General features: G+C 37.6%; 2 protein-coding genes across 2 annotated transcripts; both read right to left on the bottom strand.

The window, feature by feature from the left end:
- Positions 1-10,388: 10,388 nt before the first annotated feature.
- On the bottom strand, positions 10,389-10,691 carry LOC104455120 (classical arabinogalactan protein 1-like). Its single transcript, XM_010069963.2, has one exon. It carries the CDS (start codon positions 10,689-10,691, stop codon positions 10,389-10,391), a length of 303 nt encoding a protein of 100 aa, XP_010068265.2.
- A 2,352-nt stretch (positions 10,692-13,043) lies between these two features.
- Positions 13,044-15,110, bottom strand: LOC120295919 (LIM domain-binding protein 3-like). Its single transcript, XM_039317532.1, has 2 exons — positions 14,808-15,110; positions 13,044-13,271 (listed from the first exon to the last, which is right to left on the bottom strand). Exons 1-2 carry the CDS (start codon positions 15,108-15,110, stop codon positions 13,044-13,046), a joined length of 531 nt encoding a protein of 176 aa, XP_039173466.1.
- Positions 15,111-19,769: the final 4,659 nt, after the last annotated feature.

Raw genomic sequence — 19,769 nt, 5'->3', positions numbered from 1 at the left:
TTATTTTTATGATTATTTCAATCAAATTAATTTGATTCAAAGTCACAAATAAATAAAAATAATAATAACCTAGAATAAATTTACGCTAAAAATATTAATCCATTATTCATTAATATCATTCATTGTTTCAATTTGACAAATTTAATTCCATTTCAATAATACATAAAACATTGAGAAAAAAACAAACAATTCATATTCTAGACTCGCGTGCTAGACGTATCAGAAGACAAGGGAAAAAAAAAAAACTTGGGTGAATTATGTATCACGATATGTGAGTTTAAAAAGAAGAGAATATTAGTTTGTCTTCTTTGTTTGTTTTTTTTTTTTTCATGTATATACAATTTTTCTTTTACTCTAGAACTACTGTACAGTTGGCAGCCACGACATAAACCGGGGGGAGCACTAGCGCGGGGGCCCACCTCCCACGGCACTCCACTTTAGTGGCGCAATGAGGGGCGTGGAGTTTCGAACCTCTCCCCTCCTGGATGAAGGGACAGGGCGCGAACTAGCGCGTGTATATATACATTTTGATCCCTTCTTTATTGAAAATTTTTAAAATTAATATCATGTGTCAGAAACTCACATGTCGAAATTCCAACTCGAATGCTAGAAGATATTAGAAAAGTTGATCAAGTGTCGGATTTTCCGACACATATTAACCAAGTGTCGAAGAGTGTCTGAGGGAGTCAAACACGTGTCAAAGTGTTCGACATGACACGATGACTCTCATAAAGAATCGGTGCTTCCTAGATTACAATATGAAAATCCTAAGACCCATTGCAAAAGTATCATTTGAACTCTGAAAGTATAATCAAGTTTTAAAATACGTTGAATCGGCACAATCAAATTCATCTGTTAACTTCATCAAATTTGTTTGGTAGGAAAGGTCGACGTGCCTTTCTTTGATACTTTCTTAAGACACGTGGCACCGAGGTAGTGCCCGCTCAGTGCAACATCATGATCTTTTTTGGAAAATTCGAAAAGAAATAAAATGCTAAGAATTACAAAAATAACCACAACCCAATGCACTCCTCAAGGCACAAAAATCTAAGGCAAAACGGGCGTAGATTCGAGAGAGAAGGTCAGTCGGAACCACGGTCCCTTGCCGTGAGAACAAGAAGACGGCAACGGCAACGGCAACGGCAACAAAGAGCTCGAATTCGCATTTGTCTTTGTACGGACTTGGACGACTCACTAGTCGCAGCTGACGCCAAAACAGCCAGATCCAACCCATGTATCCGCTCTTCGACCGGAAACTCCTCTTCGCCGCCGTTACAATCTCTCTCCGGGGAAGCTCTTTTGTGGAAGGGCGTGGGTTTTTATTCACTGTTTTTTTTTTTTTTCAAGTCATCTTGAATCAATGGATTCATTGTAAAATCCCTCTATGATATAATGCATTTTTATTACAATTTTTTGGCTGATGATAGATAAAGAGATTAAATGATATAATTCTTTTGTTTTGTTGGTAGAGTGGAGGATTAGAAACATGACTATTGCTTTCCAATTGGCTATTTTTGCATTAATTTTTTTTTTCTTTTTGTGCTGGAGGAACCGCCTCAGCCCGTAGTCGAAGCGTAAACCCCCAAGTGCCTTAAGCGGGAGGACTCACCACCCCGATAGCACACTTAAGACGCCAAGTAACTCTGCCAGTTCCCTTGCGTTGCAGGGGCTTTGAACCTCTCCCCTCTCTCGCAGATGATCACTGAAGCTAATCCAGCGGAGCCACCACGGCTGGTGGTGGTTTTATTCACTATTGATCCCACTTAATTAAGTTTTATGAGGAAAAAGTATGATTTAAATGAGAAACAATGGCTTTTTGGGTATATTATTTCAATGCGGAAGTGCCCTAGGAGAGAAAAAAATATTTTAAAAGAACTTGTCGATAAAAATTGTTTAGCCAAATTGATGGACTTGGTTGTACCAATTCAATAAGTTTTAAAATTCAATTATTATAAGATTTCTAGTACACTTATTCTCTCGAATAAATAAACCTTTTTAAGATAAATTTCCTTTCTTTTAGTCACATAGTAGTTTCTCATATATTTTTCAAAAGAACATAGGTTTGGGATAAAAATTCAATTTTCAAATGACATTAATCATTTGAAAAAATGATATAACTGGTCCATAAACTTTGACTCACTATATAATATGGCCCTTAAAATTTTAACTTGTCTAATGTCGTTCCTGAAATTTAGCCCGATGTGTAATGTGATTCTTAAAATTTTAATTTATTCAATGTAATTTATAAATTTTTAATTTGGTCAATTTAGTCCCCGAGTTATGTGAAAATTAATTTGAGTACTAGCATGAAGACATTTTTATATAATTCAGGAATGACATTAAACATGTATTAAAGGCTTAGGAAAATATTGAACAAAATAAAAGTTAGGTGATTACATTGACACGTTACTCGTTGAGCCAAAGTTTAAAGACCATTTACATATTTATCCGTAGCTCTTAGTAGTGGCACAAACCATTTGATCATCACTCTCGCTTGCTTTTCCTACTAAAATATCACAAATCGACATTTTATTTTATAGAAATTATAGGTTGGTACTTAAATATCAAAGTCCTCACCATTTTATTATGGTAAAGTATATTCTACCTTAGATGTTGTTATTGAGAGTGTTCAGAAAAGCGAAAAATGAGACCAAATTGCAATTTTTTTTCTGATCACGAGGCATTTTGTTAATTTTCGAAAATACATCGATCATGTGTACTTATTTAGGTGAGCAAGAATCGCAAATAATAGATAAACAACTGAATATCCATTCACCAAGAAACCGAATACACGAATATTATTAGCGATATATTATAATAATAATAATCTCTGGATAAACAATATCATCAATCCTATGTAATGATCTGTCCGATGAGCATTTCTCTTTATACATAAAAGTGTCGAAAATTCAAAAAAAAAAAAAAGAATTTTGAGTATTATGAAACAAAAATTAAAAAGAAAAAGAAATAAACGGTGGTAGCCTTAGAGAAGCAGCAAAGATCCGGCGGATCGCTCGCTTATATGAACAGACCAGCGACGAGGGCGCCGATCGCCGCCGAAGCGGCGAAGCCAACTCCGTTGCTGACGGCGCCACTGTTCCCAGGAGCGGGCGCCGCGGCCGGCGGCGTCGCGATCGACGGCGCGGGAGCCTCGGGAGCGGGAGACAACGCCGGGGGCAACGAGGGAGACGCGACGGGGCCGGAAGAAGGAGACGGGGCGGAAGCCGGCGACGAAGGCGACGGCGAGGGGGACATGGAGGGGGTGTGGGCCGGCGACGGGGCGGGGCTCTGCGCCACCGCCAGGCCGACGAGGAGGACCGCCATTGCGGCCAGGGAGAGCAACGCGCTTGAGCCAGCCATGGAAGAAGAGCTTCTTAGAGAGAGAAAGAAGGAACTGAAACTTTTAGTGAGAGAAAATCTGCTGATCGGAGCGAGGGTTTTCGGGTTGCGATCGGCGACGGGGAGAGCGACGGTATTTATAGAAGGTTTTGCGATGAGCTCCGTGCTGGGGTTGGAGTTCATCGGAGTCGACCGTTGGATCCGCATTATTAATGGAAACCCTCGGATCGATCCGACGGCCGAGGTTCTTTTCTGACCGCGTGGCCAATCAACGACGCGGTTCCCCGCCAGTCTTATAGCTGGGGTTTAGCGGCGACAGTTGTAAAGGGTTATATGTCGCTTTTGCACGTTCTAATAGCACATCGACGACTAACCCGGTACACCTTTCGCAATTATGGGCATTTTTAATAAGAGTTAATATCATAAATTTTTTTTTAAATTATATATATAATAAATTAATTTCAAATTAATTTTTTTATCATCAAAATTTATAAATTGATATTTTTGTGATAAATTTATCATTCATTATTTTCTGTAAATTAAATTAATATTACGAAAAATCACAAACTTATAAAATTATAACTCTGTGTCATCCAATTTAATAATTTAATAATAAATTTTAATGAAAATTAATTATTGGTATATAAATTTGGGATTTTTTGTGATATTAACCATTCTAATAATATCGAGTGCTATTTCCTATGTCGGCATTTTCTAATTTCTAAAACGGAGAAACTTCTAGTTAAGAATCAATTGTAGAACCAAAGGGATGATGCCTAGTTACAATTTTTGAATTTGTTGTCATTATATGTTTGCCCAAGCCCCTAGAAGCTTGATTCAAAATCAATAAATGCATCAATCTAGTTTCTAATCATTGAATAAAGGAGTAACTACACTTGAAAGTCATAAAACTTGTCACAAAAAGTTATACTATTTTTTTTTTTTTATGACCATGAAACCGCATCACGGCCAAGGGCAATTACGCGTAAATCACGGAGGTGTTAGCGCAGTGACTCACCTCCCACGGCTTCCCACTTTGGTTGCGCATCATGACAAGTTGGGGAATTGAACCCAAGCCTTGCGTGTGGCCAACGTGTGATTCCACCAACTCGGCCACCACAGGTCGGGTAAAAGTTGTACTATTTGAATCTTAAAACTTTTAAAAAGTTATAATTAAGTCCCAAAATCTATTAAATTGATGCAATTAAGGTCCTCCATTAACTCCATTTAATCTGACTAACAAAAAATGCCGAACTTTTCTCAATACTTTCTCAAGACACGTGATGTCGATGTGGCACCTATGGAGTATTGAATTAGGGAAAAAATATTTGAAAATTTGAAAAGGAAAAACAATGCTAAGAATTACAAAAATAAAAGAATTCAACAATATTCGAAACAAAGCTAATCAATAATAACATATTATAGACTGGTTCCCATTAATTACCGACTATCAAACTGGTTTGATCATCCTTTACAAATTATTTTGTTCTTCTTCTTTTTTCCTTGCTCTTGCCTTCAAATTGGTTGGGCTATGACTTTACATTACATCCACCATCCTTGAATGAGATATCATCATCTGCACGCTTTTTGTCTGCCATAATGATATTGCATTTCTTCCAGGAATTTCTTTTTTTGTACTCTCTTGATTTCATTGCTGGAGTGACAAATATGGTCCATGCAATGCGATTCTTTAACTTTTACTTTATTTTATGCCATCTTAAAAATTTTAATTTGTTTAATGTGATCCTAAAATATTCATATTTCTATATGCAAGCCATCTATTCACTTTTCTAATCTCACTTAGTTGATATTGCCTATTTCTTTATGAGAAATATTAAAACTTAAATAAGAAACAATGACCTTTTCGTGTGTTATTCAAAGTTGAGCATCGTCGCTCCCACCTCGGTGTTATTCAAAGTTGAGCATCGTCGCTCCCACCTCGCGATTCCTACAAACATATCACTAATTGACTTTTTATCCTTAGAAATTATATAATGGTAATTGAATTGCAAAGTCCTCACTATTTTTTTCCTGTAAAGTACATAGAAGTCTTTGAATTTTTCGCTCCATTTAGATAATTACTTTTATTTTGTTATTTTTATGTAAAATTGTCAAATAACTGTTTATTGGGACCGTAGTAGCATTTGGAAGGTGTGCTGTGCTATTTTCGAAAATTGATCTTTAAGTGAACAAGAATCGCAAATAATGGATAAAAAAAAATGAATATCCATCACCAAGAAAATAAATAAACGAATATTATTAACAATAAATAATAATATAATCTCCAGATAAACAATATATAATCAATCCTCTGTAATGATCTGTCCAATGTCCATATCTCTCTACGCACAAAAAAATCGAAAATTAAGAAAAAAAAAAAAGGTAGCCAACGAGCAGTAGCAGGAGGAATCTGGCGATTGCCTAGATGACTAGACCGACGACGAGGACGCCGATTGCCACCGCGTTGGCGAAGCCAACTCCGTTGCTCACGGCCCCGCTATCAGCAGGAGCAGGCGCCACGCCCGACGGCGTCGCGATCGATGGCGAAGACCCAGATTTTGTTAATTACCTCTTTATTTTGTTAATTAAAGTAATATCAAGAAATCATGGGAAAACAATCGTTCGAGAGCGAAAAATGTACCAAATCACGATTTTCCCTTTTTTGGCTCAGGTGGCATAATATTAATTCGATTTTCGAACCGACAATGTGTTTCTTTTAGGCGAATCAGAATCATAAATTACGTATAAATAAACAAATATTATTAGCGGTAAATATTATTAATAATAACAATAATAAGCTCCGTTTAAACAATATATAATCAATCCTCTGAAATGATATGTCCAATGCGCATATCTATCTCTACATTAAAAAAAAAATAAAAAAAAATGAATTTTGAGTATTATGAAAAATTCAAAAAAGAAAAAAGAAAAAGAAATAAGTAGTAGTAGCCATCGAGGAGTAGCAGCAAGAATCCAGCGAATCGCTCGCCTATATGAACAGACCAGTGACGAGGGCCTCGATCGTGTGTGGCCAATCAATCACGCGGTTTTCCCCGTTCTGCGCAGCGATGCAAGCTTTGTAGCCGGAGGTTTAGCAGGGGTGTGCATAGTCCGGGTGGGCAGTTCCCGGCCTAAAACCAAGAACCGCTTGCTAAGGACTGGTTTCAAAAAATTGGAACCGGGAATCACCCGTTGTCACATGGATCTACCCAAGAACCGGACCGTCCAGTTTCCAGGTGGATCCATGGAACCAGTCTTACCAATAATAATATCGTTTTCCAAATCCCGTCGTGAGTACTTTTCATATCGAGTAATATTTTTCTTTAAATCGAACCGGTTTAATTAAGGGTACCATTTTTCTTTATTTTATTGGAAAACACTATCAAAGAAGATAAATAGGTTTTTTTTTCCTAATTTTGAATCATTTTAGTTGAAATCTAAGATATTCTTTAAGTTCGAGATTTTGGATGATTGTCATATGTAAATCATCTTTTCTTTTATCCTCTGACAATGCTCAATCTCTTAAAACATTTGTTTTACTGAATTTTTTTTGTAGAAAGAATTCTACCGGTACTCCACATATTCTTGAACATAGTGTCATATGTGAGTCTCGAAAATATTTTGTGAATAAGCCATTTGTTGAGTTGTTGAAAAGCAGTTTACATACTTTACTAAATTCTAATTAAAACATGGAAACCATGAAAGGAGATGGAGCTCTAAAATTTAGATTTGCTAATTAGTAATTTCAATTTTTACTTTAATATTAAAAATCAATATATTTTTATAATATAATCGGCAGTCCGGGTGAGCGAGATCTATCTATAGAACAGGAACCGAACCGGTACCCACCGGTTCCCATAAATTGGAACCGGCAACCAGACCGGTTCCCTCAAGAACCACCGGTTCCGGGCTATTCTGATTCAGTTCCAGGCAATCCGGGCGGGTCCGGGTTCTTTTACACACCCCTAGGGTTTAGTGGAACAGTTGTAATGAAGGGGTGTGTCTTGGTAGCACGTTTTAATACCCCAAAAATATATTATTATTTTTTTGCATTTTTAGGAGTTTTGTATGAATATGATATATATTCCGGCCATTTTTTTTTTAATAATATCAAGTGTTATTTCCTATGTTGGCATTTCTTTCTAATTTGTAAGACAGAGAAACTTCCGAGTTAAGAATGGGTTGCAAAACCAAAGGGACGGTGCTCGGTTAGAATATATGAATCTCTTGTGTTGTCGTTATATGTTTGCTTGAGCCCACAAAAGCTTGATGCGAAGTAAATGAATTTTGGTTCTACATCCACGAGTTATGCATCCAAGTCTGATTTCTAGTTGTTGCATAAATAAAAGGGTAACTGCAATCTAAGTAATATCGACACCGACATGCCATACGACACGCCGATATGTCGTTTCTAAAAAAATAGAGAATTCAAACACGTTTGGATATGTTATATATTAAATATATATTTTTATATATACATAATAAATTATTATTTTTATGATTATTTCAATCAAATTAATTTGATTCAAAGTCACAAATAAATAAAAATAATAATAACCTAGAATAAATTTACGCTAAAAATATTAATCCATTATTCATTAATATCATCCATTGTTTCAATTTGACAAATTTAACTCCATTTCAATAATACATAAAACTTGGAGAAAAAAACAAGCAATTCAATTCTAGACTTGCATGTTAGACGTATCGGAAGAGGAAAAAAAACTTGGAGGTGAATATTAGTTTTTTTTCTTTCTTTGTTTATTATTTTTATTATTTTTAATTTTATTTTTTCATGTATATACATTTTTTTTTGGTAAAAACCATGTATATACATTTTGATCCCTCCTTTATTGAAAATTTTCAAAATTGACCTCACGTGTTAGAAACTCACATGTCGAAATTCCAACTCAAATGTTAGAGGATATTGAAAAAGTTGATCAAGTGTCGGATTTTTCGACACGTATTAACTGAGTGTGGAAGAGTGTCCAAGAGTGTCGAACACGTGTCAAAATATTTGACGCAACACGATGGCTCTCGGAAAGTATCGGTGCTTCCTCGATTACAATATGAAAATCCTAAGACCTATTGCAAAAGTATCATTTGAACTCTAAAACTCTTACAAAGTATAATCAAATCTTAAAATACGTTGAATCGGCACAATCAAATTCATCTATTAACTTCATCAAATTTGTTTGGTAGGAAAGGTTGACATGCCTTTCTTTGATACTTTCTCAAGACACGTGGCACCAACGTAGTGCCCACTCAATGCCACATCATGATCTTTTTTGAAAATTTGAAAAGAAATAAAATGCTAAGAATTACAAGAATAACCACAACTCACCGCACTTTTTTGTTTTTGGTCAGTCCTACTCTATTCCTACATTACACTCACTCTCAGACTTTTGCCCTACCTCTTGCAGGGCGTGGGAGTCAAAACTCACTCCTAAAACTTACGCGTCTCCATCCCATCTCCTCTGAGAAGGTGGAGATTTGAACCACTCACCTCCCCTCTTCCATGTTGAAAGAGTGGCCACTAAGGCAAATCCCAGTGGTTAACCGACCGCACTCCTCAAGGCGCAAAAATCTAAGGCAAAACCGGCTCTTGCCGTGAGAACAAGAAGACAGCAAAGGCAACAAAGAGTTTTTTTTTTTTTTTGTTATGATAACGGCAACAAAGAGTTAGAATTTACATTTGTCTTTGCCCGGACCTGGATGACTTGCTAGTTGCAGCTGACGCCAAAACAGCCAGATCCAACCCATATACCCACTCTTCGAAAACTCCTTTTCGCCGCTATCACAATCTCCTCTGGGGAAGCTCTTTTGTGGAAGGGTGTGGGTTTTTAATCTCACTGTTGATCCCGCTTAATTAAGTTTTCTGAGAAAAATTATGATTTAAATGAGAAACAATGGCTTTTTGGGTATATATTTCGATGCTGAAGTACCCTAGGAGAGAAATATATTTAAATTGTTGATAGAAACTGTTTAGCCAAATTGAGGGACTTGATCGCACCAATTCAATAATTTTTAGAACTCAATTATTATAGGACTTCTAGTATACTTATTCTCTTGAATAAATGAAACCTTTAAGATAATTTCTTTCGGTCACATAGTAGTTTCTCATGTATTTTTTAAAAGAACATATATTTGGGATAAAAATAGAATCCTCAAATGACATTAATTATTTGAAAAAATGATACGAATAGTCCATAAATTTTGACTCAATATTACATATGGCCCTAAAATTTTAACTTGCCTAATGTCGTTTTTGAAATTTAGCCCGATGTGTAATGTGATTCTTAAAATTTCTTAATTTATTCAATAAGGTTGAAGTACTTTTAATTTGTTCAATTTAATCCCCGAGTTATATGAAAATTAATGTAAGGACTAGCGTGCAAACATTTTTATATAATTCAAGAATGACCTTAAATATGTATTGAAGGCTTAGAAATATATTGAACAAATTAAAAGTTTGGTGATTATATTTATCTGTAACTCTTAGTAGTAGCACAAACCATTTGATCATCACTCTCGCTTGCTATTCCTACTAACATATCACAAATCGACCTTTCATTTCTTAGAAATTACAGGTTGGTACTTAAATAGTGAAGTCCTCACCATTTTATTTTGGTAAAGTATATTCTACCTTTGATGTTGTTATTGAGAGTGTTCTAAAAAGCGAAAAATTAGACCAAATCACAATTTTTTCTGATCACGAGGCATTTCGTTAATTTTCAAAAATACATCAGCAATGTGTACATGTTTAGGTGAGCAAGAATCGAAAATAATAGATAAACAACTGAATATCGATTCACCAAGGAACTAAATACACGAATATTATTAGCAATAATTAATAATAATCTCTGGATAAACAATATCATCAATCCTCTGTAATGATCTGTCCGATTAACATTTCTCACTATACATAAAAGTGTCAAAATTTCCAAAAAAAGAAAAAGAATTTTGAGTATTATGAAACAAAAATCTTAAAAAAGGAAATAAACGGTGGTAGCCTTAGAGAAGCAGCGAGAATCCGGCGGATCGCTCGCTTATATGAACAGACCAGCGACGAGGGCGCCGATCGCCGCCGAACCGGCGAAGCCAACTCCGTTGCTGACCGCGCCACTGTCCCCAGGAGCGGGCGCCGCGGCCGGCGGCGTCGCGATCGACGGCGCGGGAGCCTCCGGGGCGGGAGACGACGCCGGGGCGACGGGGGAGAGGCGACGGGGCCGGAGGGAGGAGACGGGGCGGAAGCCGGCGGCGAAGGCGACGGCGAGGGGGACTTGGGGGGTGAGGGCCGGCGACGGGGCGGGGCTCTGCGCCACCGCCAGGCCGACGAGGAGGACCGCCATTGCGGCCAGAGGGAGCAACGCGCTTGAGCCAGCCATGGAAGAGGAGCTTCTTAGAGAGAGAAAGAGAACTGAAACTTTTAGTGAGAGAAGCTCTGCTGATCGGGGCGAGGGCTTTCGGGATGCGATCGGCGACGGGGAGGGCGACGGTATTTATAGAAGGTTTTTCGATGAGAGTTCCGTGCTGGGGTGGAGTTCATCGGAGTCGACCGTTGGATCCGCATTACAAATGGAAACCCTCGGATCGATCTGACGGCCGAGATTTATTTGTATTTTCTAACCGCGTGGCCAATCAGCGACGCGGTTTTTCGTACTGTGCGGTGATGCAGTCTTATTCTCAGCCTATAGCTGGGGTTTAGGGGCGACAGTTGTAAAGGGTTATATGTCTCTTTAGCACGTTCTAATAGCCCAAAAATAAATTCACAGCACATCGACGACTAGCCGGGTACATCTTTCGCGATTATGGGCATTTTCAATAAATATTAATATCATGAAATTTTTTAAATTATTATGGTTCTAAATTAATATTTTTGTAATAAATTTACCATTAATTATTTTTCATTAAATTATATTAATATCAAGAAAAATCATAAATAATTATGTGTCATCCGGCTTAGCGATTTGATAATAAGATTTAACGAAAATTAATTAAGGATAAATTTGTCGCCGATATATAAATTTTGGAGTTTTTGTGATATTAAATCTTTTAATAATATCGAGTGTTATTTTCTATGTCGGCATTTTCTAATTTCTGAAACGAAGAAACTTTCGAGTTAAGAATTGATTGTAGAACCGAAGGGACGATGCTTGGTTTGAATTCTTTAATCTCTTGTCCTTATATGTTTGCCCAATCCCCTAAAAGCTTGATTTGAAATCAATGAACCGATTATGCGTCCACAAGTTATGTATCCAAGTCTAGTTTAATAGTCATTGAATAAAAGGGTAACTGCACTCAAAAGTCATAGAATTTTTAACAAAAAGTTCAACCATTTGAGTTTTAAAATTTTTAAAAAGTGCAATTAAGTCCCAAAACCTATTAAATTTGATGCAATCAGAAAATGCCTCAATACTTTCTCAAGACACGTGACATTGATGTGGTGCGTATGGAACACTGATGAGAGAAAAAAATATTTGCAAATTTGAAAAGGAAAAACAATGTTAAGAATTATAAAAATAAAAGAATTCAATAAATTCGAAACAAAGCTAATCAATGATTAACGTATTAGTGGACTGGTTCTTTTCCCCATCTATTACCGACCATCAAACTGGTTTGATCATCCTTTGCAAATTTTCTTCTTTTTTTTCCTTTTCTTGCTCTTACCTTCAAACTGGTTGGGCTATGACTTTTTTTTCCCACCGTCATTGAATAAGATATCATCATCTACACGTTTTCTGTCTACCATAAGTTGTTTGCATTTCTTCCGGGAATTTCTTTCTTTATACTCCCTTGATTTCACTGCTGAAGTCACAGATGTTGTCCCCATATCTTTATAACATGTAATATGATTTTTCAACTTTTACTTTATTTTATGCCATTTTCATACTTTAAACTAAACATGCAAATGTCATGTTGGAATTTTTAATTCATCTAATGTGGTCCTCAAAATATTCATATTTCCATATGCAAGCCATCTACCCACTTTTCTAATATCACCTATTTCTTTATGAGAAAAATTAAAACTTAAAGAAGAAATGATAGCCTTTTTCATGTATTACTCAAAATCGAGCATAGTATTTTAGTGGTCGCTCTCAACTCGCTAATCCTACTAACATATCACTAATTGACTAATTCCTTAGAAATTATAGAATGGTAATTGAATTGCAAAGTCCTCACTTTTTTTTTTTTTGGGTAGTACATAGAAATCTTTGAATTTTTCGCTCCATTTTAGATAATTACTTTTATTTTCTTAGTTTGATGTAAAACTGCCAAATAACTGTTTATTGGGACTGTGGTAGCATTTGGAAAAGCTAATAATTAGATCAGATGGCAATTTTTTTTCTCGATCGTGATGTGCTGTTCTATTTTCGAAAATTGATCTTTAATGGATTTAAAAAATAAATATCCACCACCAAGAAAATAAATAAACGAATATTATTAACAATAAATACTAATATGATCTCTGGATAAACAATATATAATCAATCCTCTGTAATGATCTGTCCAATGTCCATACTCTCTACGGATAAAAATATCGAAAAAGAATTTTGAGTATTATGACATATAAATAAATAAAAGAAAAAGAAAAAGAAATAAAAGTAGACAGCGAGCAGCTCAGGAGGAATCCGGCGACCGCCTAGATGACCAGACCGGCGACGAGGGCGCCGATCGCCACCGCCCCGACGAAGCCAACTCCGTTACTTACGGCCCCGCCGTCCGCAGGAGCGGGAGCCATGGCCGGCGACGTCGCGATCGACGGCGGAGATCCAGGCGCGGGCCCCGGGGCGGGAGACGACGGCGAGGGCGACGGGGCCGGAGGGAGGAGACGGGGCGGAAGCCGTCGGAGAAGGCGACGGCGAGGCCTTGGGCGAGATGGAGGGCGACGGCAACGGCGACGGGGTGTGGGCCGGCGACAGGGCGGGGCTCTACGCCACTGCCAAGCCGACGAGGAGGACCGCCATTGCGGCCAGAGGGAGCAACGCGCTTGAGCCAGCCATGGAAGAAGAGCTTCCTAGAGAGAGAAAGAGAACTGAAACTTAGCAAGAGAGCGAATCTGCTGATCGAAGCGAGGGTTTTCGGGTGCGTTATGCAACGGAGGAGGGCTGCGGGTTTTTAGCCGAATTAAGGGACTTGATTGCACCAGTTCAATAAGGTTTTTTTTTTTTTTTTGTGACCCAGAGGATCCCGTGTGCCGCTTTGCGGCGGAGTAAACCCCTGACAAAGTAAACCTCCGGGGCGACACGTGCTAGGCACCAAACACATGGCACTGTGTAAATCACCCGCGACGTCTGGGATTCAAATGCTCGACCTTTTGCGAGAGGGAGAGCGCCTGCTCGAGCGATGCCACCAAGGTGGGTGGTCAATTCAATAAGCTTTTGAACTCAATTATTAAAGGACTTATAGTGTGCTTATTCCCTTGAATAAATAAACATTTTAAGATAAATTCCATTTCTTTCAATCACATAATATTTTCTCATGTATTTTTCAAAAGCACATAGATTTGGGATAAAAAAATGACATTAATTATTTGAAAAAAATGATACAACTGGTCCATAAACTTTGGCTCAATATATAATAAAGCCGGCTCTAAATATTTTAACTTGTCTAATGTGGTTCTTGAAATTTAACCCGATGTGTAATGTGATCCTTAAACTCTTAATTTATTCAACGTGATTCTGTGAACTTTTAATTTGTTCAATTTAGTCCATGAACTATATGGAAATTAATGTAAGGACAAGCATGAAGACATTTTTATATAATTCAGGAATTACATTAAACATATATTAAAGGCTTAGGGACATATTGAATAAATTAAAAATAAGGTGATTAAATTGACACATTACTCGTTGGATCAAAGTTTAGAGATTATTTATATATTTATCCATAACTCTAAGTAGCACAAACCATTTGATCATCACTCTCGGCCTTTTATTTCTTAGAAATTATAGGTTGATACTTAAATAGCAAAGTCCTCACCATTTTATTTTGTTAAAGTATACTCTACCTTTATTTTTATTTTTATTTTTTTGGTAAGTTACTCTACCTTTGATGTTGTTATTGAGAGTGTTCAGAAAAGCGAAAAATTAGACCAAATCGCAAATTTTTTTTCCAATCACGAGGCATTTTGTTAATTTTCGAAAAATACATCAACAACGTGTAGTTGTTTGGGCGAGCGAGAATCGCAGATAATAGATAAACAACCGAATATCCATTCACCAAGAAACTAAATACACAAATATTATTAGGGATAAATAATTATAATCTCTGGATAAACAATATCATCAATCCTCTGTAATGATCCGTCCGATAAGCATTTCTCTCTATACATAAAAGTGTCGAAAATTCCAAAAAAAAAAGAATTTTGAGTATTATGAAACAAAATTTTTTAAAAAAGAAATAAACGGTGGTAGCCTTAGAAAAGCAGCAAGAATCCGGCGGATCGCTCGCTTATATGAACAGACCAGCGACGAGGGCGCCGATCGCCACCGAACCGGCGAAGCCAACTCCGTTGCTGACGGCGCCACTGTCCCCAGGAGCGGGCGCGGCGGCCGGCGGCGTCGCGATCGACGGCGCAGGGGCCTCCCGTGGTGGGAGACGACGCCGGGGGCGACGGGGGAGAGGCGACGGGGCCGGAGGGAGGAGACGGGGCGGAAGCCGGCGGCGAAGGCGACGGCGAGGGCGACGGCGAGGGGGACTTGGAGGGTGAGGGCCGGCGACGGGGCGGGGCTCTGCGCCACCGCCAGGCCGACGAGGAGGACCGCCATTGCGGCCAGGGAGAGCAACGCGCTTGAGCCAGCCATGGAAGAAGAGCTTCTTAGAGAGAGAAAGAAGGAACTGAAACTTTTAGTGAGAGAAAATCTGCTGATCGGAGCGATGGTTTTCGGGTTGCGATCGGCGACGGGGAGAGCGACGGTATTTATAGAAGGTTTTGCGGTGAGAGTTCCGTGCTGGGGGTGGAGTTCATGGGAGTCGACCGTTGGATCCGCATTATAAATGGAAACCCTCGGATCGATCCGACGGCCGAGAATTATTTGTGTTTTTCTGACCGCGTGACCAATCAGCGACGCGGTTCTCCGCCAGTCTTATAGCTGGGGTTTAGTGGCGACAGTTGTAAAGGATTACGTCTCTTTTGCACGTTCTCATAGCCCAAAAGTAAATTCACAGCACATCGACGACTGACCGGGTACATCTTTCGCAATTATGGACATTTTTAATAAGTATTAATATCATGAAATTTTTTAAATTGATATATATATAATAAATTTATTTTAAATTATTTTTTATTATAAAAAATCTAAATTGATATTTTTGTGATAAATTTACCGTACATTATTTTTCATTGAATGATTAATATCACAAAAATTACAAATTAATATATTTATAACTCTGTGTCATCTAACTCATTAATATAGCAAAATAATTTAATAAAAATTAATTAGGGATAAATTTGTCACCTGGTATATAAATTTGAGAGTTTTTATGGTATTAACCCTCTTAAAAATATCGAGTGTTATTTCCTATGTTGGCATTTTCTAATTTTTGACACAGAGAAACTTTCGAGTTAAGAATCGATTGTAGGACCAAAGGGACGATGCTTGGTTAGAATGTTTGAATATGTTGTCGTCATATGTTTGCCCAAGCCCCCAAAAGCTTGATTCAAAATCGATGAATGGATTATGTGTCCACAAGTTATGTATCCATGTCTAGTTTCTAGTCATTGAATAAAGGGGTAATTGCACTTGAAATTCATAAAACTTGTAGCAAAAAGTTGTACTATTTAATTCTTAAAACTTTTAAAAATATGTAATTAACTCCCAAAATCTATTAAATTGATGCAATTAAGGTCTTCCATTAACTCCATTTAATTTGACTAACAAAAATGCCGACTTTTCTCAATACTTTCTCAAAACATGTGACGTCGATGTGGTACCTACAGAAAATTGAATTAGGGAAAAAAATATTTGAAAATTTGAAAGGAAAAACAATGCTAAGAATTACGAAAATAAAAGAATTCAAAAATATTTGAAACAAAGCTAATCAATAATAACATATTAGTAGATCGGTTCTTTTCCCCATCAATTACTGACGATCAAATTGGTTTGATCATCCTTTGCAAATTTTCTTCTTCTTTTTTTTCTTGCTCTTGCCTTCAAACTGGATGGGCTATCGCCTATGACTTCATATCCACCATCCTTGAATAAGATATCATCATCTACACGCTTTCTGTCTGCCATAATGAATTTGCAGCTTTTCCGGGAATTTCTTTCTTTGTACTACCTTGATTTCACTGCTGAAGTCAAAGATATTGTCCCCATATGTTAATAACGTGTAACTTGATTCTTCAACATTTACTTTATTTTATGCCATTTTCGTACTTCTAGCTGAACATGCAAATACCATCTTAGAACTTTTAATTCATTTAAAAAATTATGGCCTTTTTTGTGTATTATTGGGCATAGTAATTTAGTGGTCGCTCTCAATTCACTTATCCTACTAACATATCACTTTTTATTCCTTAGAAATTTTAGAATGGTAATTGAATTGCAAGGTCCTCACTTTATTTTTTTGGGTAGAAGTACATCGAAATCTTTGAATTTTTCGCTCCATTTTAGATAATTACCTTTATTTTCTTATTTTGATGTAGAACTGTCAAATAACTGTTTATTGGGACTGTGGTAGCATTTGGAAAAGCTAATAATTAGATCAGATGGCAAAAATTTTTTCTCGATCGTGATGTGTTGTGCTATTTCCGAAAATTGATCTTTAAGTGAACAAGAATCGCAAATAATGGATTAAAAAAATGAATATCCATCACCAAGAAAATAAATAAACGAATATTATTAACAATAAATAATAATATGATCTCCGGGTAAACAATATATAATCAATCCTCCGTAATGATCCGTGCAATGTCCATATCTCTCTACGCACAAAAATATCGAAAATTAAATAAAAAATGAAAAAGAAATAAAAAGTAGCCAGCGAGCAGCAGCAGGAGGAATCCGGCGACCGCCTAGATGACCAGACCGGCGACGAGGGCGCCGATCGCCACCGCCCCGGCGAAGCCAACTCCGTTGCTCACGGCCCCGCTGTCAGCAGGAGCGGGCGCCACGGCCGGCGGCGTCGCGATCGACGGCGTAGATCCCGGCGCGGAGCCTCGGGGGCGGGAGACGACGGCGGAGGCGAGGGGGAGAGGTGACGACGCCGGCGGGGGACGGGGCGGAAGCCGTCGGAGAAGGCGACGGCGAGGCCTTGGGCGAGATGGAGGGCGACGGCGACGGGGCGGGGCTCTGCGCCACCGCCAAGCCGACGAGGAGGACCGCCATTGCGGCCAGAGGGAGCAACGCGCTTGAGCCAGCCATGGAAGAAGAGCGAGCGAGGAGATGAGCTTCCTAGAGAGAGAAAACTGAAACTTTAGTGAGAGAAAGTATGCCGATCGGAGCGAGGATTTTGGGGTGCGTTATGCAAGGGAGGAGGGCGGGGGTTTTTAGAAGGTCTGTGCACAGGAGTTCCGTACAGGGGTGGTGTTCATCGGAGTCGACCGTTGGATCCGTACACATTGGGAGAAACCCTCGTGTCGATCCAACGGTGGAGATTTCGTTGCGTGTCTGATGACCGGGTGTGGCCAATCAATCACGCGGTTTTGGGGCCTTAGCTGGGGGCTTTAGTGGGGACAGTTGTAAAGAAAGGGTCTAATTTTCGTACTTCGTAGCACGTTCCGATAGCCCCAAAATAAATTTCAAAACAACTGGAAAATTCCCAAAAGAAAAAAGTCTGAAATGCCATGTTTTTATCAAAAAAATAACTTAAAATGAATCTTGTTAAAATAAAAAATATGGAGTAATCCTTATTTTTAAATAATAACCTAAAGTGTTAGTCTCAAAGAAGAGCCTCGCCTCACCGATTAGGGCCTTTCCGTTATTTTCTTTCTTTTTTTTTTTCCTCTTCTTGTCCTTTTCTATTTTTTTCCTTTCTTTAAAAAAAAATTAGAAAAGGAAAAAAAGGTTAATACTTAAAATAACAAAAAAAAATTAAAAAATTGGCGGGAGGGCCCCTTTGGCCAACGCCCTATCGACAATGGCCCTACTGGCAATGGGGACATGCAGGGGAGGATGCTAGCCCTTGTTTCTTTTAGTTCGTCTTTTTAAAAAAAAAAAAGAAGAAGAAAAAAGTAAAAAAAAAATTAAAGGACGAAAAATGCCCTTAACGAGCCGATGAGGTCAAGCCAATTTTCAAGACTTATGCGGCTATTTCAGGCCTTATCAAAAATAAAATCCATTTCAAGCCATTTTTTTGAAACAATATCTAATTTAGGCTTTTATTTGAGAAAATTAGAGTACTTCGAGCTCTTATTGAAAAATTTTCAAAAACTCATCGACTTATGGAGTATATCTTTCGCCACCAGGAGACTTCTAATAATAAGTGTTATTCTAATTTTTGGGATAGTTTAACTTTCAAATTAGGAATTAATTGGGAAACAAAGGGACGGCGCTTGGTTAGAATTTTTAATCTATTGTTATCATATGTTTTCTCAAGCCCCCAAAAGCTTGATTTGAATTCGACAAATTCTTGTTCCACGTCTTGTGAGTCATGCATCCTGGTCTAGTTTTTAGTCATTGAATAGAGGGAGATAAGTGTACCTGGAATCATAAAAATTGTCATAAAAAGTGCTACTACTCAATCTTAAAACTTAAAAAAAAAAAAGTTTGTAAAACTTGTCGACTGCCTTCGTTAAATACATTCAATTTGAATAATGTAAAATACCGATGCAACTTTTCTCAATACTATGCCAATGTGGCACCCATAAAATGCCACATCAGAAAATAGAAGATTTGAAAAAATAATGCTAAAAATACAAAAGTTAAAAAAATTCAAAACAAAGCCCAGTCTACTAATTTGATGGTTCTACTTTTCTCAATAATCCTGTATACTTTTCTCAATATACCGATTTAGACTTGGCTCTATTTCCGTCTCTTTGTAATCTCACTTAATTGATACCACTTAATTTTTTTTACCCTGTGTGCAAATCTTTAAGTTTGTGAGAAAAATTACGATTTAAAAGATGGCCTTTTTTAGCATCATTATTCATTAGAAGTTACAGAATTGCGAGGAATTTGATATCGGTGAAGTTCAGAGATGGCCTCTTTATTTTGTTATTTTAATGTAAAACTCAAGAATGAGTATTGGGAATGGAGTAGCGTTCGGAAAAGTAACTAATGAGACCAATTTCGAAAATACATGGGCAGTATTCGTTTAAGCGAACAAGAATCACAAACAATAATTAAAAGATTGAGTATCAATTCACCAACAAAATAAATAACGAATATTATTGGCAATAAATAATAATGTCAACTACGGATAAATAATATATAATCAATCCTCTGTAATGATCTGTCCAATGTCCATATCTCTCTAATGTCCAT

Source organism: Eucalyptus grandis, chromosome 7 (genome assembly GCF_016545825.1).
Source record: "Eucalyptus grandis isolate ANBG69807.140 chromosome 7, ASM1654582v1, whole genome shotgun sequence".
Taxonomy (NCBI): domain Eukaryota; kingdom Viridiplantae; phylum Streptophyta; class Magnoliopsida; order Myrtales; family Myrtaceae; genus Eucalyptus; species Eucalyptus grandis.
The sequence above is the reverse complement of the archived record's forward strand: the minus strand, read 5'-3'. Positions and strand labels throughout refer to the sequence as shown.